The sequence below is a fragment of the Anopheles coluzzii genome, chromosome 3 (assembly GCF_943734685.1).
Source record: "Anopheles coluzzii chromosome 3, AcolN3, whole genome shotgun sequence".
NCBI classification, from domain to species: Eukaryota; Metazoa; Arthropoda; class Insecta; order Diptera; family Culicidae; genus Anopheles; species Anopheles coluzzii.
Window position 1 is genome coordinate 2,504,254 of NC_064671.1, and position 24,576 is coordinate 2,528,829.

Here is a 24,576-nt window from a genome sequence, read left to right on the forward strand (position 1 = left end):
GTGTTGTTGCTGTTGTTCAATTCTTTCGTATGGGTATAAAACATTGTAATAAACAATTTCACTAAACGTTAGTTTTAATATCTTCATATCATCTTGTTTTCTTCTTCGAATGAAGAACACTTTACTTTTAGTTTAACATTTGACCTTTTCTCTTGCCCGATTGCTATCTCTTCTCGATATAAATTTGAACATTAATAAAAACAATGGTTCCTTGGTTCCCCGCTAACCGAAGACGAAACATGATAAACCGCTTTCTGTGCTGTAAGAAGTGAATGTTCCCAATGCTGCTTAGGCTAAGCACTTACTTAGATGTGTTTCCTTCCGTTTGGACGTCCTTCTGGCTCAATAATAAATAGTTCAGAGGATTTTCCAGTTTTAACCATCTGTAGTAGCACAATGTCTGTCTTTTACAAGTTAACTTAATTCAGTATGCAATATATCGTGGTAATCGACCGTACGCACTACAGACACGTATGTTTTACCGTGCAAATATGCCTTCAATTGTGCCAGATTCCTTCTTCTAGTACTGCCCCCTCCCCCTCCTCATTTTAGAATTACAGAATTTATAGTTTTAGCACTGCTGGATAGCTTTTGCTAACATACATAATTCAATGTGTGTCCTCCTGAGCGTCTGTTGCGGTATTCATTCGTATGCTCGATAGGACACAATGTGATGTGCAATACCGCTTCCGTTTTCTGTATATCCTTACCACTCCCCCCTACACTAAAATCAGCCTATTATTCCTCGACTCGCGTTTATCCACTGTCTTTTCGTTAGAAACATTGCTAGTTTGGTAGTTTGTTCGTAATCTAACATGAAATTGATATTACATCCCGTAAGCTCATATGCTAACAATAGTTCACCTGGTTCGTAGTGTTTAGTCTTAAGCGATCGTGATCGTGTTCTGAGAGTAGAAAATAAAAATCGGTATCGGTGTGCCTTATTGCGGTGAAGTGTTTACAGTAGGTGCGCAAAAGCAAAATTTACAATGCAAAATATAAGGCAACATTTCTCCTCGCTCACATAGACACACACGCACACAGAGACGCAAACGAATCAGGAGTGTTGGAACGAAACTTCTAGCATTACACAATTCCTGATGAACAATAGAATATTCGTGCCACAAACACAAAGACTCGTTCGCTGTGTGTTGCTTTCCTGCTGGTTTTGCTTTCCACTACAAATCACAGATCTTTAGTAACAATTACGTCTTGTTGCACAATATCTTTCCATACCCGCTGGTGTACGGAGTTAGTATTATTAGTTGTAGCTGCAGTAACGCTTAGTTTCCTGTTTCCAGAAAGAATGGGCTCAAGTATCGACTGAGGAGCAGTAGTAGTACTCTTACAATAAAATTGCAGCCCAAGTATCTTAACACGTGTTCAATAAATAGAAATCACTCGAATTTAAATATCATAAAGCGTACAAACGAGAGGAGGAAAAAATGGAACCTATGGACGTTCTTATAAGCTCTTATCCTTACACAACAGTTAAAACAGAGAACCTCTCTAAGCGGTACAATTTACCAGTTCGCAAATGGCATACACACGTTGATCTTCATACTTTCTTCTATACACCCTCACACACATGCATACATGTACGGTAAACGTTTAAAATTGAAACACTAACCAATGCCACAAGTCTCCTGTCTTTGCTGCACGCTGCACTACAAACTAAACGGCGAGAAAACAGTATTCACACAGAAGGCGTTAGAGGAAACGTTGCGGGAAACATTTCAGAGAAGAGTGTGTGTGTGTAAAAGAACTAGCTTCGATCGTATTTATAGAAACAACCGTATAAACATGATGAGGCTACCGATACGCATTAAACCTTCCCATTTACATTAGGCCGTGTACATGAGGATCTCTTCAGGCTCAGTAAACAAAACATTGAAAGAAATGGCAATATTTCAGACCGACAAACGTAACGACCGAATGACAAGGGACCACCACATAACACTCCCATCATTCCATTCCTTACTGCTCCTGCTGCTGGTTGCCGGGCGCAGTCAGGACACAGCGGCGGCGCTACGGCAGCCCAGGCATGATGCCGCTCAAACCGTGGTGGCTCCCGGACGATGAGTTGGATTGGTTGTACTGTTGCATCCAGTTGGCACGATTGCACTGATGCTCCAGCCGCTGCACCTGCAACATTAGCTGCGAGTTCTCCGCGTACATGTCTTTGACTAGTATGTCGTTGTTGGCCAGCCGTGCCGCCTGATCCGATATCACAACGCACTGTGCCTCCAGCCGGTTGCGCAGATCATTGATTTCACTGCGCTGCTGTTGCCAAATTTCTATAACAGTAAACCATACATAAAGCACATGTCTCAGCGTTCGTCGTGCGGGGTAGATTCATGATCAAAGACGGACAAAGATACTTACGATGCAAGATGGATTCGGTATACTGCTGCTGTTGCTTCACCATCAGCTGTAGATGGCGATTCTTTTGCTCTAGGTTCTGTATTTTTTGCATCTGGTTAGGATGTGAAGCCGTCTTGGCGTAGGATCTGGCCAATACCGACTTGGCCTCTTTCAGCTGCTGCAGCTCCATCATCAGACAATCACGCTCATGCGTGAGGTCTTTAATTTCATCCTGCAGCTGTAGCTGCATCAACCGCAGATGCTTCGTTTGCACCCCGCTCGTACTTCCCTCGGAATTGGCAATCGAATGTTGGCTACAAGTGAAGAGGATGAATGATTTGAATATAAAAAAAATCGATACCTGTCGAGGCAAAAAAAAACAACACTCTTTGCTGCATAGTGTACTTACATGCTGTGCGTCGAAGCGAGACTGTGAGTGCTGCGCGCTGATTTAACTGAACATGCGTCCGACGCATCAACCTGATCCAACACGGCCACAGTAGTGCAGTGTTGACTTTCGTCTTCTTTCGCACCGGAGGAGCTTTCCCCATCGAAGCTGCCAACAACGGTGGTTGGTTTCTGAATCGGTGAAATAATGCGATCGAAGCTTGACGAGGCAGCAGCTACATCGTCGACCTCGGTAGACGAACCCATAAACTCGCTACTTTTGTTTTCAGTCACCAGCTCAGCGTTCAACGGCGTCGCCACCGCAATCGAACACTTTTCTTCAACCAGAACCGATTCAGAAATTGCATTCACTACGGTAGGAGGACGCCAGTTCGGGTTTTGATAATCCCGCACTGGCCGCTGGATTGTACTTTGATTCCACAAGTAGCTGATCGGGGAACTGGCTGGCCGATCCTCTACATCCGGTGTTTCTACACGCGGTGATGGGGAACTAATGAACGGGGAGATGTAAGAGTTAAAGGCTCGTATTATCTTTCTCCCTACCACACTCCATATACTTACAGTAGCATCTCCGAAGGATATTTGTGCATCTGTTCCATTTCCTGTATCCTGCGGCGCAACTTCTCCACCTCGGACGTCCTCTCTTCCAGTGCCAGCTGCGCCTGCTCGAAGTCCGCCTCCAGCTCGAGATACTGCTGCTCCAACCCATCCTTTTCGTCGATAGGCGACAAACGACCATCCTTTTCCATCTTGGAATTACCGGCAAACTGTTCCTCGTATTCGGCCACCTTCTTGAGCAGCTCCGTGAACTTGTCATCGCTCATACGTTGCTCCTCTTCGTACAGCAGCCGCTCGTCGTTCACCTTCGTCTGCCAGTAATCCTCACAGTCTTCGTACTCCTTGCGCATTTGCTCCAAGCTCGATTCGAGCTCTTCGCACCGTGCCTTCAGCTTTTTGCATTCCTCCTCCTTCGTCGGCGTCGAGTTCTCGGCCGGTGTTGGTACTGCTACCTCGCTGGACGTTGCTGCGACATTGGCCGACTCTTCGGCGGCAGGCACCTGTTCCGGAAGTGCGATTTCTTTTTTCGCTTCCTTCAGCTGCACCTCGAGCTCCTCAATTCTCGCACGCAGCGTTTTGATTTCATCGTCACGGCTCAATGATGATTCGTTCATGCTTGAAATTCCGGACGATGCACCGGTCAGCTCCGCACAACCAGCTACCTCAGCGCCCCGCAGACTCTGCCCCAGCTCCGAATGCAGTGCCATCCAATCGCCCGACGAGGAGTCCGATTCGATGTCATTCTCGTTGCTGCATCGGCGGAATTTGCCCAACCGATGGCTTTCATCCGCCAGTCGCGTTTTGCTCGGCGAATCTCCCCGCCGCTTGATAGCCGCTGAGCTAGCCGGGCCATCTCCACTTCCCGCTGCACTTAAGTCCTCCGCCGCCGTTGTGCAGCGTTTCAGCTTGAACTTGCTCAGCTCAACGTTGAGCGTCTCTATCTCGGCACTCAGCTCGTCGTTCTTATCGCGCAGACCCGTATTTTCGCTCTGCAGCAACGATATCCGATCGATCAAATCCAGCACCTCTTCGCTGTCCTTGCGCACAAAGCCACACTCGTCGTCGTCGGCATAATCGTTGCGGTTGTTTTCCTCCAGCTCCGCTATGTCTCGGTTGAGTTTGATGTTCTTCTCCAGCAGGTCGGTAATCTCCTTCGTCAGATTCTCCTGATCTTGGCGCAGTTCGTCATTTTCCTCCGCCAGGCGAGAGATTTCCGTTTTCAGCTTTCCCTCCTCGCCCTCCAGCGTTTGGATGCGCTTTTCCAGCATTGCATTCGCGTGTGACAATTGCTCCCGCTCGAAGGCTAGCTGCGACGAGAGCTCCTTAACCGTTTCGTGGTGGCGCTGCTCCAGATGCCGTATCTTCGTGCGGGTCGAGTTTTCCAGCGAGTTGTGTCGCTCATCCACTTCCTGCGCGAGCAGCACTGCCCGGTGGTTCACTTCCTTGTTGTCCGCGTACAGCTTCTTGTTCTCCTCCACCAACTGATGGAACGCCTGGCGCAGTGCGGTCACCTCTGCCTTGTGCAGTGCCAGCGACGCCTACAGCAGTACAGAAAGTTAAATAAAAATAAAGGAGAAATCGTTATCAATCGATGACGACGGTAAAACCGATTACGAACAATGATCATCATTGCGTGTCTCTCTTTATAAGCGCTCATAAAATCCCGCACACATTCGTTGCACCCCATATCATCGCCTATGCTCGTAATCGCACTTCACTTCCAATCTTAAGCGAGTGTTTCTTCTTCATACTCTACTCAAAAATCGAACTTGAAGCAAGCCAGCCGGCTGATTTCGTTTAAAAGATAAATTGCATACCATGGACCCATGAACCTTTTCTTATCTTTCCCCATCTACAATTATCATGAATCATACCAAATCAAAAAAAGTTTACAATATTGAGTGAAGTTTCTATTCATTATCAACTAAAGTCATGACTTCTGGAATAACGTTCATTTTGGTGCAACAAATACGGTTAATGTTCCTCCTACAATAAACTTCCTCATTTGCGATAAGAAGCAGCTTAAGAAGCGTTTATTGCCTTTCGGCATAACACAAGACCATGCCATGTCGTTTCATGTTTCTTGCTGTGAACCATTTTGCTTCAAACAGTCGTTCAACTAAGGCTAACTGGGTGATGAATATTCATAACTTCCAACACACACCGGATGCCAACAACGGCAACTGCTAACACTCCTCACGGGTTATGACCAATTAGCAGCAGAGACGAAGATGTGTGGGTCAGACAGATGCAATGGTGCGAATGTTTGACATCGTTCACCTACGCGCCGGTTCGTCATCCGGTTTGCACAAGAGCACCACCAAGCAAACATCAAACAATGTGGTATGACAAACTCTGTCTGTTTACACGCCCCAAAACCCCACCCGCGTATGTTAGTGTGTGTTTTTCCCCATTTTCGAATTATCGTTGCAGTGTGTGTATACTTACTCGTACGATGAGTGCAGCATCGTCGAACGGATTGCTGCTAATGTTGCTGATAGTGCTGCTGTTCATGTGACCGCTCACAAGCCGCTGGTGTTCCTCCTCGAGCGCCTGCACCAAATCGGCCACCTGTATTACGTCTCGATCGAATCCAAGATCGTGCAGCAAATTGGCCGGCGCATCAATGCCCGCCGATTCCCACATGTCGATGATGATGGAAGCAGCCAGCGATCCGATTTCCGATGTCCAATCTGAAACGAACAGATGCATCAAACAAAAAAAAAAGAGATTGGAAATGACATTTCCTCGATCGACTGGAACAAAGCCGGAAGAGCCGGAACACAGGCATTTCAACCTACCTGGCGGCATTGCAAGCATAAAAGCACTTTCTTCCGGCGAAACGACGGACGGGGTGACCGTGGGACTGCCGCCGGTACCGCAATCACCTAGCTGCAGTTCCTTGGTTTCACTCATCGGCAGCAGATCGGTGTTGCTTTCGAGCAGGGCAATAAATTCCTCAAACCCGATACCCTCGATCGGTTGCAGCGACAGCTTGTTAAACACTTCCTGGGCGGCCAACCGGGCCGGCACTTTCTGCAACCCCACCCGCTCGCACACCTCCTCCAGCTGGGCCTGGTTCAGCAGATCGCCATGCCGGCGGTCGGAGTCGAGCAGCAGCGAGTCCCAGATTTCGCGCAGATTCTCGGACAGATTCATGAAGTAGATCTTTTGATCGATCCGATCATCGTCCATGTGCAGCTGCTCGCGTATCGTGACCGTGGTAGTGTTGCGTTTGCTTTCCACCACCGTCGGACGCTGCCGGTGCGTCGGCAGGGAGGCACACCGTTTTAACCGATTCACACCCGTCCCACCAGCCATTACCGGTCGGCGTCGTTTCGAGCCGTGTATGTCGCTCTGCGATGCCGACCGCTGCACCTTGGACGAGGCAACAGTCCCCGTGCCGGTGATGAAGCTTTGGCGCGTCCTGCCAGGAACATGATGCACGGAAATCGGCTCCTCTTCCTCGGCGGCGGCGGCTGCTGCTGCTGCTGTCTTCCTTGCCGCCGATTTCACGGTGACCGATTCATTATCCGAGTTGGACGAAAGCGAAGACGAGTCGAGCCCGTTCACGTCCTCCCGTGGCCTTGACCGGCGACCGTACTTCTTCGTGCCGACGACAAACTTCGGCGATACTTCCCGATCCGACGTTTCGTCCACCTCGGCCTCATGTTTCGGCAGACGATTGACGATGGGCTGACTCATGAATTCGTTATCATCCACCGGAACGCCATCAACGCTCGTCTTCTGCTTGTCGTGCGGTAGTGTCTTCGCATGACCGATTACCGTCGAAAGGCTAACGTTCTTCTTCTCCTTCTCAACCACCTCATCATCCTCGTGGGGTAGCTTGTGGCCCGAGGTTTCTGTCTTGCCGTGGAAGGGTTTCGGAGCTGAACTACTGCGCTGTTGCGTTGGCGATCGGTGCTTATGTGTGCTGCCACTGTTGCTACTGCTACCGCCGTTCGAAAACTTGCCTGCAGCACTGTGGAATGACGGCGAACCGGATGTAGACGAATTGCTCGATGTACTACTAATAGTGCTGCTGTTGCTGCCCGCGTTTCCACCGATGTGGTTGGTTTTGCCAGGGGTCGTAAGGCAAACTGGTGAGGCATAGGAAGCCATTTGTTGATCCAGTACTTCCTGTTTTTGCTGCTGCTGCTGCTGCGACTGCTGATCTGGATGATCGGAGTCTGCGAACGGGAGACAAAAAAAAACCAAACACATTGAATAAAAACAGTTCACACACAAAAAACACTTAACAATCAGTGTATTACATAGTATGATAATCATGGTTACAGCTCGACTAGAAAATTCTCTCCTCTCAAACCAGCACAACTGCTGCAACAAACAACTGCTGATGACGAAATCCAACACGAATCGTGGCGGTATGGTTGGTGTGTTTTCTTGTTAACAAAAACCCACGTTTACAACCCTACCACCACCCCATAATAACACCTGCACGCGCGCGCATATCTTAATTTTTCGCCCCTCTAGCACTCTCGCACACGCACGGGCCTCGTCTCTCCTTTCCCTCTCTTTCTCACTCTATCGAAACATCCCCGGAAGGTCGAATGGATTACGCGCGGTGGCGGTTCGCGTTCACGCATCAGCCTAAACCTCCGGCGCGGCGGATTCGACTCCTCATCGCGTGTGCGCCACTGCTACTGCTGCTGCTTATGGCAACTCTCACTCTTCACGTCGTACTGGCCCCGCCTGCTGTGATGGCGCGGATATCAAAAACAGCAAACCTGCCACACACTACTGCTGAAGGAGTATTCCTCCTTCAACACTATGCAACGAACCACAAACATCCACCACCGTCGTGTGCACTACTACTGCCTGACTGACTGACTGACTGACGGTCGGTCGGACGGACGGACGGACTGGTCTTGCTGGTTGTCTGTCTAGTACACACCAACACTTACTTGCTCTCTTCGGTTCATGCAATTCGGATCGGGTTTCGGTTCGGCTCGCTGTTGCGGCGCCCCGTCTTCTCTTTTGCCACGGGGTTTTGCCATGGTGTGTGGTGCATTCGGATCCCCACGGACTGAGCCTTTCGGTGCGTCACATTCAACGTGATGCCACTAATAATAAACATCAGCGATATCTCACCCCCCTGTTGTAGAGGGCGCACACTATGGCTGCAGTAGTATCGACAAACTTATGGTGTGTTTATGCGTGTGTATGAGTAGTAGCTGCAGTCGGCCGAAAAAAAAAACACAACAAAACCAACCCGTGTACAAAACAAACGAATCGGTCGTAAAAAATCAACTCACTACAATCATATTTTGTTGCGGTGCGATGGTCAGGGTAGGCTATGGGTTGAGCGGGGCAACAATATTGCACGCTGTTAGACAGTAGTGGCGCGCGCAATAGAGCTCACACAAACACACATGCACACACGGACGGACGAGGTGTTGATTGGGTTAATGAAAGAGTTGTTTCCCTTTATGCGTTGATGCGAGCGATCAAACACTGCCTTACTTTTTTTTTAATAACAGACTAAATTTATTAACCATTCAGTGGTAACGCTGTAATTAATTCAACGTTGCTCATTGGGGTGCCAGTTGGACACCGCCTAGAATGTTGCCTTTTTCTCAGGGGAGACGAAAAAAAAACACCGAATTTGGCAATAGAAGTGCGGTACGATACGATCAATTGCGTTTAATTGTAATTCATACCGCAAATTGTTTCCAGCTCAACAAATTTGAGTGCTGAGGATGAAAAAACGGATCCGATTTATTGTACTGTTAGGTTTTTAAGAATATAAAAAAGACTTTCCATTATAACGAAGGGATTGCTAGGAATAGGAACAAAGCGTTAGAGTTTAGAAACAAAAAAAGCCTTTTTTGAATTCATGGCGTATCTTCATCTAAAGACATCATTTAAAAAAAACAGTGCTCCCTTTTATTAAAACGATGTTATATCATCTGCCAAATGCTTACCTTTTCCCAAAACTCGGACCTGCTCTTACTCCACCCACTATCACCTGTTACTCAACGTTACAATCAAGACCCTAAGACGGACGGATTTACACCATTTACTCAAACAATTAATTTCCACACGAAACAAACGCCCAGCCCAGCCCCCAAACACTAAACCAGGGAGAAGAGGAGGATGGCGCGCAAAAGGCGGAACATTATTTTACATTTTTAATTCACATTATTGTACACACTCGCCATTCCCATCAACGCCAGCACTTTGTGTGCGCACGAAGAAACCCCAGCAACGTACTAATGTACACACATAATGCACTTATGGGAAAATCGCTTGTCCCACCTTTAAAGCCGCGTTTCGTTGTCGTTGACCCACCTGTACCAGTCCCCGTTGGGAGTGTATTTTGCTCCTTCTTCTTCTCCTTCAGAGTATTGTTGTAAAAATAAAACTCACCCTGAAGGTCGTAGGAAAGTTTGTTTTGTGTGTGATGCAGCAGTGTGATCCCTCCGAATAATAATAAGACAATATAATACCGCAAGAAAAAAAACCTTCTAGTGCCGAACATTCCCGCCACGAGACAAACATGCGCACCCTCCCCGCGAGTGTCTTTGACGGAGGTCACAGGACACGCTCAGTTCATAGACATTCCACCAGCGTCGCTTCTACTGCTGCTGCTGCTGCTGGTCGCGAGGTTCAATTTTTCGCAGTTATCGCCATCGATCAAACAGACAGAAGCGACCGAGTGGCAGATTTTTGGTCGGGGAGGGACAGACAGCGAGCTAAGAACAGCTTGGAAGAGTGGAAGCAACTAAATCCCTTTGCTCAAAATACGCACGGCACGGCTACCACCGGGTGAGCAGAATGTGAGAAAATTGCGTCGGAATAGCCAGTTTCGTTCGAAAAGAAGACGAGAGATGACTTCTTTAAGTGTAGCAGCAAACTGTCAACCAAATTTATTATCTTAACCTTACACGTCCACTTAACGTTACCCACTGCTCTCCTTTCACCGTAAACATTGGAAAGCAACGGCTTTGCGCGCCAAGGTGTATGTGTTTTCGTTCGAGCAGCGTAAAGCATTTATAGCGTTCACACGTCTTTACGCTATGCTGTTGTTTGGCTGTTCCCACCATTCATCCGCACACTCTCGTTGTTTTTGCTTATTGATTATTACGCTACTTGTTGCGCATATAAATTGGATCAAGTTCAGCACATGCCTACGCTGTTGATCTGCACTGATCACCACCAGCACGCCACAAACGCCAAATGGGATAAGCAAGAGGAACCACCTCATGGATTAATCGGTTGAAGCTTATTCTGCCTCACAAGACGAGGGAATTTGTGAAATGCTGTATTCCTTTTGCAGCATAGACCACCGTTACACAACATTACCGTTGACAACTTTCTAGCAACTTTCAGCCCTCCTAATGACCTTCCATTTCCAACTTTTTATTCTTCTCTACTTCTGCCTCCCTTACCAGGCCTCCAACGGCCGAAACACCAAAGAGCATTCAAGTCTGATTGTTGAATCGTTTAGCTTGTACTATTTTTCCACTTTTTTATATTTTCGAACTGCAACAACAGCGGATCACAATCAACACATGGCACACAAACCAAACGGTCCCCTCCCCCACCCCCCCAGCAATGGTAGGAAAGTGGATTGTGGACTTATTTGTACAATGCGCCGAGCATGACATCAGAGTAGGCGACACTCTGTTGCTGTTGCTGCTTGATTTAATTGTGTTAGTGCATTTGTCACCCGACGTTAGTGTAATCATTAACACATAAAAGGTGCAAATGCAAGGATTTTACTGTCATGTGACTCAATCTTTTTGTGAAGAGGACAAGAAATCGCTCAATCGAATAGAGATGCATTGCAAAAATGGTCGTTATGTGTTTCTTACCACATCGGTCTTTTTACGGTTTTTAACCGTAGAAGGCCCATTCTGCTGGCTATCAATCATCAATCAATCATTGGTGTAACGGTTCATTTTTTGTTGTTGTTGTTGTTGTCACCAGCAAAGGCACATTCGTTTCCCACCTTACAAAGCAGCAAAATATGAGGGAAATGTAGCACAACCACACCGAAAACCCAACGTAATGAACAGAGTTTTGGTGTAACGCGGCAAAACGAACGATGTTGGATAGGAGAGTAAATGTGTTTACGTGTTTTAAGATAATAAACAGCAAGATGGTCCACAGGGAAAGTTCAACATTATTATGAACCATTATTGGAAAACCCTTCACCATCTACCAATACAACCCTAAAAACAATGTGAATATCCTTGAGGTCGGTTAACTTTTCTTCCACCACAATGAATTCAATGCAGGGTGGAAGATGACAGAATTGGAATGACGCTGAATGTGTGTTGACCTAATGCTCAACTTCAACCCCCCATCGAATCGAAACCGCTCTCCTCCACCCCCCGGGGGAGGGGAGGGTGGCACAAAAGGTGCAATCGATCGATAGTCGTCGGGGGTTCAGCGCGAAGAAAAACTAGGCGGCGTAACGCCAAGCGATAACGATTCGTCGTCTTCCGCCCGCTTCTACACACGCAGCCCTTCAACATCACCGAATAATCTTTCACCCGGTGGTTTTAGTTCCGTGTGCGCGCTGCCCTTTTTAGTTAAATTAGTTCCCTTTTCCCTCGCTTTTGGAACAACGGGTGTGAACACCAACCCAACCCCCACCCGCACCCTTCAACAAAATTCCCCAAAGTCACCCCCCGATTCCCCGAAGCCATAAGTCGTAGCCCAGCCGAGCCGAAGCCACAGCAAGAGTTGGCGGGCACACCTGCGACACTGACGATGGGGCGGAAGTGGTCGAACGGCTGCACGGCCGTAGTAAAAACGTGATAAGAATCTACTATTCGAACCACGCGCGCACAACAACCTTTGCCAAAGGCTACTACGATGATCATTACAGTGTTTCCCACACCTGCATTCTAGTTGGGCGGCGGCAGAAGGTGGCAAGCAGTGTTCTAGAGCAGGCACTGAAATTGGGTGCCCATAAATCGGAAAGCCACGACCACGAGCATATTTGTTAGTAGTGATGTGCTATCTGGGGCGCACTCACGACTACGATCCTACTCCGATTATTGTTAGTTCCATGCCGACTCCTGCATAATGGGAGTCCCTAGTTCTGCCCGGAATCGGAGTCGTCTGGAGTCGTCTAGAGTCGTCCGAAGTCGTTCGGAGTCGTCCGGAGTCAGCCGGATTCGTTCGGATTCGGAGTCGTCTAGAGTCGTCCAAATTCTTCCAGAGTCGTCCAGAGTAGCCCGGAGTCGTCCGGAGTCAGCCAGAGTCGTCCGGAATCGGAGTCGTCCAGAGTCGTCCAGAGTCGTCCGGAGTCAGCCAGAGTGGTCCGGAGTTGTCCAGAGTCGTCCAAAGTCGTCCAGAGTCGTCTAAAGTCGTCTGGAGGCGTCCGGAATCGACCGGAGTCGTCCGGAGTCAGCAGGAGTCATCCAGAGTTGTTCGGATTCGGAGTCGTCTAGAGTCGATCAGAGTCAACTGGAGCCGTCCGGTGAAATGTACTTGTAATCAAGCATATAATTTCTTCTCGTTTTTTTGTCTTTCGCGTTGTGCGTGCACTTTGTATACAGGCCATTGTTTCGAAGGCCGACTCTGGATGACTCCGACTCCAGGCGACTACGGACGACTCCGACTCCGGTCGATTCCGGACGGCTCCAGACGATTTTGAACAACTCCGTATAATGCTGAGAGGACCTTCCTTACGGGGTTGGTTCCGAAATTATCCGAGTCGGGTCGGATTCGACTCCGGATTTTTTCCAACTTTACCCATCACCATTTGTTTGCTTGATATGTGTGTGTGTTTTTTTACATTCCATTTTAACACTTCCAAGAACAGTGTAATTTGCGGCGTGGGGCGTCGTGTGGGATATTTCCAGTGATTGTTTTGTGCAGATTATGCCAATTTCCCGTACTGCACCGTTGTTTCCATGTTCAGAGTATGACATCAGCATGATGAATTGCGCATCGGACGACATACGCCACTTTTATCTTATCTCGAGTGCTTTATCGGCTTTCTGCAAGACAAATCAATGAACGCTGGCAAGACAAAAGCTACCGAAGGTTCAGCACCAAAGATACAGGCTTTAAATCAAGCAACCTTTGCTATGCAAAACCTTCCAAAGATTAGCGCTCTCTCTCTCTTTCTCTCCTTTCGGAAGAAGAAAAGTTGCATCTTCCGGAGAGGAGGGAAAGCCATCCCGGGCTTTACCAAACCAACGAAAGCTATCTCCGAAAAGGTCAACGATCTTTCCCTTTGAATAGAGCTCCCACATCTCCATTTCAGGAAGCAATAGGCACCGGAGAGGTGGCAGAGAAGCCGCGGGCCGGGGTTAGGGAGCTTAAGCGATATAATTATGGCCGCTTGGTAATTAGATCTCTTCCCCTCCCCCCCACGATTCGTGTTTTTGTTTTCCTGCCCCTGCGCGTACAGCCGACTACAATGCAATGCGATTCCCGTCAGTGAAGCGACGCTTCGCGAATTCAGGGTAAGTCGGAAAGGTTACAACCTACGAGAGATGGTAATTTGATAGAAATTCCCGGTTTGGAATGGCGCATTGCCTCACCTGATTCTTCGTACGCTTCCCTCGACCGCGTGGACGGTGACGTAGCAGCAGCGTCCAGGTCGCCGGTGCCGGCTGGTTGCTGGCTGCTCGATCCATCGTTCCCGCCAAGGATGTGCAGTAGGCCTTCGCGGAATTCCCGGAAGCTGACGTGCGTCTTGGACCCGGTCATCAGACATTTGACCAGCAGATGGCCCCGCTCCTTCAGCTCCAGCGTGTGGCACAGCTTGACCAGCGCGTCTCGATCGAGCACACCATTGCCTGGGCTGCTGTGCGCCTGGAACATGTGATACAGCTTCTGTTCGTACGGATCGGAGGAGAGCGCCATGTTGCTCTTCTTTACGGCCGACGAGCACCAACACCACCACCACCAGTTGATGAGAAAACAGACTTGCAGCAAACAACCGATACACTATTTCGCATTCACACACCACAGTGGACAGCGGACACAGACAAACGCACACACACACACACACGTACACACTCGCGCGTGACAACACTATACCCCGTGCAACTGTGCTGCACACCACTGCCCTTAATGCGTACGGGGGGGAAATGAAAAAAGGGCCACTTTCCAACACACTAGACACGAACGCAAACTAGCTTAACTTTCTCACACCGAACAACACACTTTGGATGTTGCCTTTTTTGTGCGTCTTCTGCGTCCCCTCTCGAGCGATCAGAGATGGCGGCGCCTGAAGCGCTACTTTCGATATGCACGTCGACAGTAATCCGAGCTGCAGCAACAGCAGCAGCAGCCACTGAGCAATATGAATGATTTGCCTGCCTTATCCAATGACACCACAAGCCAGGGCGGCGACAACGACGGCGGCGATGGTCGACATTCTTCACGATACACTCTACAGACTAACAATATAAAACCAGCACACAGCACACTACACACTTACAAAAGTGGTCACTTGTCCTTCAACCCTTTCCGCTTCACAAATGACCACCACCACCAACACAGGAACGTTAAGTAGGACAGGAACGCGGTTGTTCTGACACACAACCCTGCAGAGCACAGCACACAAGACGCTTCACAGCACCGTCGGTCGCCGAACCGTCCAGAAATGATCCGCCGTAAGGGGTTTCAGCAGTAGCACAAGCAGCAGCGGCAGCAGCTTGGTTCCCGATTTCATTAGCTGAACACCGTCACCACTACCACGGAAACGCATCGCACCTTCTGGGAAGGGGGAGGAGGGAGAAAATCAATTGAATTTTTCTTCCTCGCTTCCCTGCGCGTGTTTGTGTATGGTTGCGCGCTCACACAGCCCTTTTGCATTTGTTTGTGATACCCGTACGTTTCACTGTGTATCCTCCCGTCCGCTTATCGCGTGCTGCACTCACTCACTGCTCGCAATCGCAACTTACTGAAACACATACCCACTAACCCCCATGTATCGTGACGTGCATATCATCAAACACTTTAGAATCCCGAAAAATCACTCAATTATGTAAAAAACCTGTACGCCGTAACGAAACATTCACGGTTTAGATGCACAGGAGAGGATTCTTCGTTTTGGGACAGGTGCACAAAACACTCAACTGGGGGAACATCTGTGTAGGGCACGGCGTTGCGAATCGATGGGGAAGTACGATTGTATCGAACCTTCTGTTGTCTTTGGCCCTTGCTGTGGATATCGTCTTTCACTTCACTTCTCCCAATCGGTCGTGTGATCTGTCGTTGCACACACACACTCTCTCTCTCGCTCTCACCAACACACTGTCGGTCAGCTCACGCACACAAGCACGCGCCACTTTGACAGTCCTTCGAACGGAGACGTCAAAATGTACGTTTACGTCGTGTTTATCAGGTGGCTGTTGAAATGATTTTAAAATTTTACATACATTTTCATGAACAAGGGGTTTATTGAAATTAAATAGAAATATTTATTGGCTTTTCGGTTTTCTTAATCGCTATCACTTGACCCAGAGCTATAATTGCACAGCAACAGTTGCGGACGCGTGTCGGTCCCAGCTTTTGATGTTGTCGTAGCTTCGGCCCGCTTTTCAAGCGCAATCTCTACTAGCTTTGGCCTTTTTTCCTGCTCCGTTTGCTCAGATGAGCTGTCTGGCTTTCCGATACTTGAAGCGGGTCGTTTAACTATGCCTAGGGATTTGCATTCTAGCTTGGCATTAGACTGCTTGGAACCTATCGACTGTTTGCCGGAACACGTCGAGGGCAATACGGGTCGGTTAAGGATTGCGTTTCGCCGTTCTTTATCCTTCTCGTGAACGGTTTTCGACGAATGCAGTCGCATCAGTTGTGCCATACGACGGTCGTTATCACTTTCGGGAAGCAAGGCCACGGCAAGGCTGGATCTGGCAAGCAACGCATTGTCCTTCTCTTCCTGCAGTTTCAATTCTTTCTTGCGGGTCTGCAATGATAGATTAAAACGTTAGTACAATAATTACGAATGGCGTTTTTAGCTTCATTCCTGCTTACCCGAAACTGTGCTCTCAGCCGACTGTTTGCCTCGAAATCGTCCCGCCAAACGGAATCGTTGCGCTGAAACAATCGCCCCAGCACGGGCTTTGCCTCTTCGGCCGCCTTTGTGTCTTTGGCGCCGTGCTCCAGCTTGTACATAGCATCGTCAAACAGCTTTCGCTGCACTTCCTTCGTTTCCGGTACAATCTGCTCGTTCTGTGTCGGATCCCAGCGGTTCTCCTGCCGCCTGGCCCCGGACACAATCTCGTAGTCGAGATTCTGTGGATCGGTTTTGATCTCGAAGTGATTGTCACACAGGTGGCATTTCATCCGGAACTGGTACACGGGCGTGGAGTAGTACATGCCCACCTTCTTCTTCTCCGCGTTGTACCGCACGCCCATGCCGATGTGGTTCTTGCACCCATCGCACCAGATGTTGTACGGCATCTCGAACCGTATGATCAGGATGCCGAGATGAATTTTGCGGGCCCGCTCCCGCAACGCGTGCGTACCCTGCCATTTGTTTAGTCCACCGGCCTTCGGATCGTAATCCGGTGGATAGTACAGGTTTTGTCCTTTACGTTCACCCATTGCGCCAGCGAAGTTGTGCGAAGGCGAAGCGAACGAGAGTCAATGCTGTTATTCCTTGCGCGTTATTTGCTTGTTTCCTCTTGTTTCCTGCAGCTTCTGTACAAAACCTTTCCTTTGCGCACTGATTAAAGCAACTTAGGGCGCTGTAATTTATCTAAATTTCGAGATTTTCGCCTTCCGTTTTGCTTCCATGGCCGTACGGAGATGTTTGTTATTGTTGTGCACTCTTTTGTCAACACAAGCTTCTGACATTTCGCTTGGGCAAGTAAACTCATGCGAGCGATAATTTTTCAAGCAAACTGTAAGCGTTACACTCTTGGCAGGCGCGATTTTGCTACGAAGCGTTACACGAAGCGTTACCTTAATCAACCGACAGTACAAATTAATTTACTAATCAAAAGTATCAATAGGATAAAATGTAATTTATAATACAATACATATAACCCATTTTGAACTGGTGCAATTGCTCTCGAGAAACCGAACATTCCCCTCAATATTTTCATCCACCACCAGGGGAACGAGTCGTATTCTGCTCATTGGGAATGCGCCGGCGTACCGCAACTGCCTCGTGTTATGACAGCTAAGTATCCCTCTCTCCCGCTCTCTACATCCTCTTCCACAACCAAATCAGTTGGATTTTCTTGGCTGGGATTTTCTATTTCATTTTCGGAATTCCCTATACAAACGGACACTTCACGTGGATAAATCCTCTGCTTCAGCTGCGTTCCAAGAATAGTGCATTTGCGACATGATTATCTACACCAACACCGGAAACCCTTTCGGGTTGAAGCTGCTGATTTGTGCAAATTTGGCGAAAACCAACGTGGAGGTTAAGCATGTTACGCTAAATGGTAGGTGGCAGCAGCTTCCGAACTCGTGCTTTCATTCGACAATGGTTAACGGCACCTTCTTTTGCAATTTCCTCTAGATCCCGCCCTCGGTGATATGAAGCATCTCCCTATACTTCAGCTGAACAGTGGCGTGCAGCTGTTTTCCACCGATGTGGCCGCCAAGTATCTCCTGCCGGGTGACGATGCGTCCAAAGTGGTGCAGCGAGACGAGTGGCTCGAATGGTCCTCGAAACGGCTTGCGCCCGCATTGACCCACAACATGGCCGTTGGTTCGCGGGCCGATCCGAACACGAAGCCCATCCTGAACACGCTGGTAAAGATGCTGGACGATTGTCTGAGCAATAGTACGTTCTTGACGGGCGATAAAATCAGCAGCGCCGATGTGGCCGTATGGAGCTTGCTTGCGCCCGACGGCACACTGAAGGGCGCGGTCAACATTGACAATGTGCTTCGCTGGTACCGTCAGATTACGGCCCTGCCCGAGGTACAGTCGGCCCTGGCCGCACTTCCGCTGAAGGAGCTCAGCTTCGCATCGCTGCAGCATAGCAATCGGTTCGGTGGATTGCATCACATTGTCCTCAATCCGGAGATTGCCGATTTCGAGGGAGAACTGCTGGCGGACACGTCCGCCAACATTGCCGAGACGGTGCAGCGGGAAGAGATTGAGGCGGCCCGGGCAGCGTTCGGCGAGACGGACGATCGGGCCGTGCGCGATGAGCCGCGAATCGTGCTGCCAAAGCCGGGCCAGAAGAACAATCTCATCACGTCCGCCCTGCCGTACGTGAACAATGTGCCGCATCTGGGCAACATCGTCGGCTGCGTACTGTCGGCGGACATTTTTGCCCGCTACTCGCGCCTGTGCGGGTACAACACGCTCTACATCGGCGGCACGGACGAGTACGGCACGGCAACGGAAACGAAGGCGCTGGCCGAGAATATGACTCCCCGCCAGATCTGTGACAAGTATTTCGATATTCACAATTCCATCTATCGGTGGTTCGGCATCGGGTTCGACTACTTTGGCCGCACGACCACGGTCGAGCAGACGCGCATTGTGCAGGACATCTTCAAGGAGCTGTACGCGAGCGGGTATATCGAAACGCGCTCGGTCGAGCAGCTGCTCTGCCAGAAGTGTGATCGCTATCTGGCGGACCGGTTCGTGGAAGGCACCTGCCCGCATCCGGGCTGCGGGTATGAGGACGCACGCGGCGACCAGTGCGACGGGTGCGGCAAGCTGGTGAATGCGGTGGAGCTGCTACGACCACGGTGCAAGATGTGCAACACGTCGCCGGTAATGCGCGAATCGAGCCAGTTCTTCCTCGATCTGCCCAAGATTGAGCCGACGCTGCGGGAGTGGGTGGACCGATCGGAGGGCGGCTGGACGCACAATGCGCGGGTGATAACGCGAGCCTGGCTGAAGGAGGGCCTCAAATCGCGCTGCATTACGCGTGACCTCAAGTGGGGCATTCCGGTGCCGCTCGAGGGGTACGAGAAGAAGGTGTTTTACGTGTGGTTCGATGCCCCGATCGGCTACATCTCCATCACGAGCCGGTACTGCAAGGAGTGGAAACAGTGGTGGCAGCCGGACACCGCCAACACGGGCGTGAAGGTCGACCTGTACCAGTTCATGGCCAAGGACAACGTGCCGTTCCACTCGGTCATGTTCCCGGCCTCGCTGCTGGCCGTCGACAAGGGCTACACGCTCGTGTCGCACGTCATGGCCACGGAGTATCTGAACTACGAGGACGGCAAGTTTAGCAAGAGCCGCGGCATTGGCGTGTTTGGCAACGATGCGCAGGACACGGGCATTCCGGCCGACGTGTGGCGCTTCTATCTCGGTGCAGCGCGCCCCGAGGGCCAGGATTCGTCGTTCAGCTGGAGCGATCTGCAGGCGCGCAACAACAGCGAGCTGCTGAAGAACTTGGGCAACTTCTTCAACCGAGCGCTGGTGTTTTGCGAAAAGTTCTTCGACTCTACCATCCCGCCGATGACGCTGCTCGAGGAGGACTACACGCTGCTGGCGCTCATCAACCGCGAGCTGAAGGGGTACGTGAACCAGATGGAGAAGGCACGTATGCGCGACGGCATCCGGCATCTGTTGCAGATTTCGCGCTACGGCAACCAGCTCATGCAGTCGGAGGAACCGTGGGTGAAGGTGAAGGGAACGGACGATCAAAAGGCCCGCGCTGGCACCGTGATTGGGTTGTGCTGCAATTTCGCATGTGAGTAGAGCGCGCGCGTGGTGCCAACAAGGTGTACAGCATGATGACCAATGTTTTGATATTTTCGACCCTTTTGATCGTTTCAGGTTTGTTGGCAACGCTTATCTTCCCGTTCATGCCTACGACGGCGAGGAACATGTACAGCCAGCTGAATGTCCGCGGCGGATTCATCAATTCCGAGTACGTTTGGAGTGTGGCTGTGTGTGTATCTAAACCAAACAAACTAACGAGTTATCTCTCTCTCTCTCTCTGCAGCAAACCGTTAATTCGAACGCTGCTGCCAACGGGTCATCGCATTGGCAAACCGGCTGTTCTGTTTACCAAAATCGAGGACGCCCGCATCGAGGAACTGAAGCAAAAGTACGGCGGAGTGCAGCAAGACAAGGATAAGAGTCCAGCCCCGGTGAAGGCGCAGCAGGGCTTTACCTCGCTGAAGGACGCCCAGAAGGCGGTGGACGAGCAGGCGGCCAAAGTGCGCAAAATCAAATCGAGCGGCGCAGATCGGACCGTTTGGCAGCCGGAGGTAAACATTTTGCTGGAGCTCAAGAAGCAGCTCCAAACGCTCAGCCAACCTCGTACCTCCGAAAGTGCCGCTACGGCCGCTCCGGGCGAGAAACCTGCCAAACAGGCACCGAAACAGGCACCGAAACAGGCGACGGGTGGTGCTGCCGTCTCTACGCCACCGGCAACCAACACAACGGCGGCCGATCCGTCGGATGTGAAAGCGCTAGAGGAGGAGATTGCGCAGCAAGGCAACAAGGTGCGCAAGCTGAAAGAAGCCAACTCGGACAAGTCGGTCTGGCAGCCGGAGGTTTCGCTGCTGCTCTCGCTCAAGCAAAAGCTGGCCAGTCTAACTGGCATTCCCGTGGCAGCACCTGCCAGCGGTGGAAAGAAGAAGGGCAACAAGAAGTAAAGTGGCGTCAAGCAGAGTTCGCCGTTCGCTGAGCGCCACGTGCCCGAGGCATCCACAGTTTAAAGCTGGCATTCTGATGAAAAGTCATACTACAGAACAGTTTGAATCATCGATCATTACACACCTTTTGGCAATAAACGTTATTTAATAGCAACTTAAAAGGGAAGCGTGAATGTTGTTCGAAAGAATGCAATTTCCATTTGACGTGGAATAGATTGTACCACTGCCACCAATGTTCGGCCACCACCGGGTCGGTCCGCCAATAGAATCGCCTATAAATAGACGCTCCAAGAGAGCGGCAAACATGCGTAGAACCGTTGAGGAAGCTTTTTTCCGTAGCCTACTGTGTTGGGCGAGCTGTAGCTGTCAAAACCCTTATCAATTACGCTACTGTCAAAAACGTGTTGGTAAACGTGTCTCATTCCATGATAAAAAAGAAACAGTATTGTAAATTCATAGTTCACGATGAGTGTGTTGCTACCAGAGTGTGTATGCGTATCCCGAAACTAGCGCATTGTCTCCCGCCCCACCCGGTCGACCTTTCGCTAAACTGGACCACAAACAGCAGAGACGGTTGTGCAATCCAGGAGGCCGACGAAAATTGGGAGTGAAACGCGATTCGACCGAAAACTTGTTTACATCCACAGCCACCCCCTACCAGCGCGCGCGCTGCAAAGGGCTCGTCGGTCGTACGCCTGCTGTCTGCTGGCGAGAGTGAAACGGAGTGCGCCGGTCATGTTGAGATAGCAACAAACGACGAGGCTCGTCATCATTGCTTCCGTGTTGCCCTGCTTCGTGCCGTGCCGTGCGTGCACCCACACACCGCTCGAGCGCGAACCACCCAACCCAAACTGGTTGGCTCGAAAAGAGAGACAGAAAGTGAGGCGAAACGGACACGCCTCGGCATCGGCAGGCTTCGCGGCGGTGGTTTCACTGGTAGTGTGGCATTCATTGTGCAACGGAACGGTCGCAACAGGCTTAAGTGTGTGCGCGCGCGCCTCCAGAGGAATACAGTAAAAGGGAAACATTCAACCCAGCGCAGAGTACGCGATGAGTGAAAGGTATGCCACGATTGCAGAGCAGCTGGGCAAATGGCAGCAGGGCCATTTGCTGACGTTCTGGGACGAGCTGGCGGAACCGCAGCGGGCTGCCCTGCTCGATTCGCTGGCCGACAGCGTCGACTGTGCCGCGCTCGATGAAGCCTTCCGCCGTGCCATGGCAACCGCCACGTCGACGAAGGAGGACTTGAACGAGCTGCTGAAACCGCTGGCGAGAGAAAGGTACCTCTCCGTTGCCGAGGCTACCGAGGTGGAGCTGGAAGACCTGCGGCAGGCGGGGCTGGAGCAGATCCGCCAAGGGCGGGTCGGTGTAATACTGCTGGCCGGTGGGCAGGGCACACGGCTCGGTTCCACCGCCCCGAAGGGCACGTACAATGTGAACCTGCCGTCCGGCAAGTCGCTGTTTCAGCTGCAGGCCGAGCGGATTCGGAAGCTGCAGCAGCTGGCGGGTGGCGAGGGCCGCATCCGCTGGTACATCATGACCAGCGAGCACACGCACACGGAAACGCTCGACTACTTCAGGCAGCACCAGTACTTTGGCCTGCCGCCCGACCAGGTTCGCATGTTCCGGCAGCGCAGCGTACCGTGCGTCGACTTCGAGGGTCGCATTCTGCTGGACGAAAAGTGGAAGGTGGCCACGGCCCCGGACGGCAACGGGGGCATCTATCGGGCGCTCAAGGACGAAGGCATCCTGGACGAGCTGGAGCGGGAGGGCGTCCTGTACCTGCACGCCCACAGCGTGGACAACATTCTCATCAAGGTGGCCGATCCGGTTTTCGTCGGCTACTGCGTGCGCAAGGGGGCCGACTGCGGGGTGAAGGTGATCGAGAAGGTGCAGCCGGACGAGGCGGTCGGCGTGGTGTGCGAAGTGAAAGGCAAGTATCAAGTGGTCGAGTACAGCGAGCTGTCGAGCGAAACGGCCAACCGCCGCAATCCGACCGACGGCAAGCTCACGTTCAACGCGGGCAACATTTGCAACCACTTCTTCACCAGCGCGTTTCTGCGGCGGATCGCCGAAACGACAATGCCACTGCACGTGGCCAAAAAGAAGATCCCGTACGTGGACGTGGCGACTGGCGAGCGGCTCAAGCCGACCGCGCCGAACGGCATCAAGATGGAAAAGTTCATCTTTGACGTGTTTCCGCTGGCGGAACGGTTCGTGGCGCTCGAGGGCCGCCGCGAGGAAGAGTTCAGTGCCCTCAAGAACGCCGACACGGCCGGCATCGACTGTCCGTCCAGCGTGCGGGGCGATATCTACCGACTGCACCGGAAGTGGCTTATCAAGGCGGGCGCTACCGAGGTGCTTGATGCTGCCGATGCATCGTTCGATTGCGAAATTTCTCCGCTCTTATCGTACGCGGGCGAAGGTCTGGAGACGGCGGCCGCCGGTCAAAGCTTTCGCTGCCCGGTCCATCTGACCGGGGCCGATGAGCGAGAGCAGCACTAGACAAGAGACGAGCTAAAAATAATGCCCCGATGCAATTGGCTCACACCAGATAGAGGAGATACGATCGACAATGATGCTGCTGCTGCGCCCCCTGCGCTTGGCCTGCTGCGATGGCGATAATAAATCGAAGCTGTTCCCGCCCCGCCGCTCGCGTGCAATATAACCGAAGGAGCAGACACTATCAATCGCCTTTCCAACTCGAATTATCTCTTTGCTTTGCGGGGGGTCATTAAACGTGTTTTGTTCGGGGCACAGTCGGAAGATGCAGTCGAACAGAGCAGCGTGTAATTGCGTTTCTTGGCATCATCATAGCAGCGCTACACTTTTGCTCAAACGTCCCGAGGCTTGTTGTTTTGGAGGAGCTTTGCCTCCAAGTGGTAGGAGTTTAGGCTGATCTGTAAAAAAAAAACACACATTATGAATCTTTTTGGTAGTACCAATTCGTCAAAAGTCCCCTCTTTCGAACGTCGTTTGAAGCGCGTCCAATTTACAACGTATCTCAGTTAACTCGATTATTTTCAATGTTCGCGGCACCATTGCGTAGGTGTGTGTGTGTGTCGAGGAGTTATTATTTGCCTAGCAAAGTAAGCGTCGTACGGAAGATAATGAAGACGGGTGGGGTGGAGCTCGGTTCTTGACTACCCGTTGCCGTAGCGAGAACAGGGTGACCCGGCCACCAAAACATTCCGTATGGCTGTTTAAAAACCAACCTTTCCGGGGAGGAAACAACACACATTCTACACATGGCCCTCCCCTTTCCCTGGTTAGAGATGCAATATGTGGATGAAGTGTCTATGTGTGTATGTGTGTATGTGTGTGGCCAATGATCCCCCGTGTCTGAAGAGCATCACGCGTTTAACGTTAATCATCACAAGTAATTGTTTACCCGCTGTTTGTGTAGCAGGCAGGCTTATCTTTTACCATTTCTACGCCGCAATGTGTAATCCCTATTTGTTATCTTGTTTAGTTATCAATACTGTAGCTGCGTGCGCGGATATGTCTTTTAGCCGCCGCTTTCCTTAGCGCGAAGGATGATCGAATGAGATTTCTTTTAAAATTTTAGTCCACATTCTATTGTAGCGTAACGCTACATACTTAAGCAACGTGTTATATTTTCGTTTAAGTTGTGTATTAGATCAATTGTATGATTTTAAAAAAGCAATATAATATATACGAATAAACCATTCTTTCAAGCAAATCGTAAGCA

At 50.6% G+C, this 24,576-nt stretch overlaps 4 protein-coding genes across 7 annotated transcripts; 2 read left to right on the forward strand and 2 right to left on the reverse strand.

Annotated features, from left to right (window-relative positions):
• Positions 1-49: 49 nt before the first annotated feature.
• On the reverse strand, positions 50-15,541 carry LOC120956927 (putative leucine-rich repeat-containing protein DDB_G0290503). Of its 4 annotated transcripts, none has more exons than XM_040378748.2 (7): positions 13,860-15,541; positions 6,132-7,520; positions 5,779-6,023; positions 3,334-4,868; positions 2,774-3,262; positions 2,386-2,678; positions 50-2,297 (listed from the first exon to the last, which is right to left on the reverse strand). In XM_040378748.2, exons 1-7 carry the CDS (start codon positions 14,182-14,184, stop codon positions 2,029-2,031), a joined length of 4,545 nt encoding a protein of 1,514 aa, XP_040234682.2. In that variant the 5' UTR covers positions 14,185-15,541; the 3' UTR covers positions 50-2,028. The 4 variants fall into 4 exon arrangements, with proteins under 4 accessions (XP_040234682.2, XP_040234685.2, XP_040234684.2 ...); XM_040378751.2 differs by lacking the exon at positions 13,860-15,541 and adding an exon at positions 9,721-9,954; XM_040378750.2 differs by lacking the exon at positions 13,860-15,541 and adding an exon at positions 9,276-9,395.
• Positions 15,542-15,704: 163 nt separating this feature from the next.
• Positions 15,705-17,144, reverse strand: LOC120956929 (coiled-coil domain-containing protein 130 homolog). The gene is made up of 2 exons (XM_040378753.2): positions 16,306-17,144; positions 15,705-16,237 (listed from the first exon to the last, which is right to left on the reverse strand). The coding sequence occupies exons 1-2, from the start codon at positions 16,876-16,878 to the stop codon at positions 15,770-15,772; spliced, it is 1,041 nt and encodes a 346-aa protein (XP_040234687.2). The 5' UTR covers positions 16,879-17,144; the 3' UTR covers positions 15,705-15,769.
• Positions 17,145-17,462: 318 nt separating this feature from the next.
• On the forward strand, positions 17,463-21,025 carry LOC120957995 (methionine--tRNA ligase, cytoplasmic). Its single transcript, XM_040380502.2, has 4 exons — positions 17,463-17,729; positions 17,807-19,951; positions 20,038-20,131; positions 20,207-21,025. The coding sequence occupies exons 1-4, from the start codon at positions 17,627-17,629 to the stop codon at positions 20,862-20,864; spliced, it is 3,000 nt and encodes a 999-aa protein (XP_040236436.2). The 5' UTR covers positions 17,463-17,626; the 3' UTR covers positions 20,865-21,025.
• A 252-nt stretch (positions 21,026-21,277) lies between these two features.
• On the forward strand, positions 21,278-24,567 carry LOC120958002 (UDP-N-acetylhexosamine pyrophosphorylase-like protein 1). Its single transcript, XM_040380512.2, has one exon. The coding sequence runs from the start codon at positions 21,915-21,917 to the stop codon at positions 23,367-23,369; it is 1,455 nt and encodes a 484-aa protein (XP_040236446.2). The 5' UTR covers positions 21,278-21,914; the 3' UTR covers positions 23,370-24,567.
• The last annotated feature ends 9 nt before the right edge of the window (positions 24,568-24,576 follow it).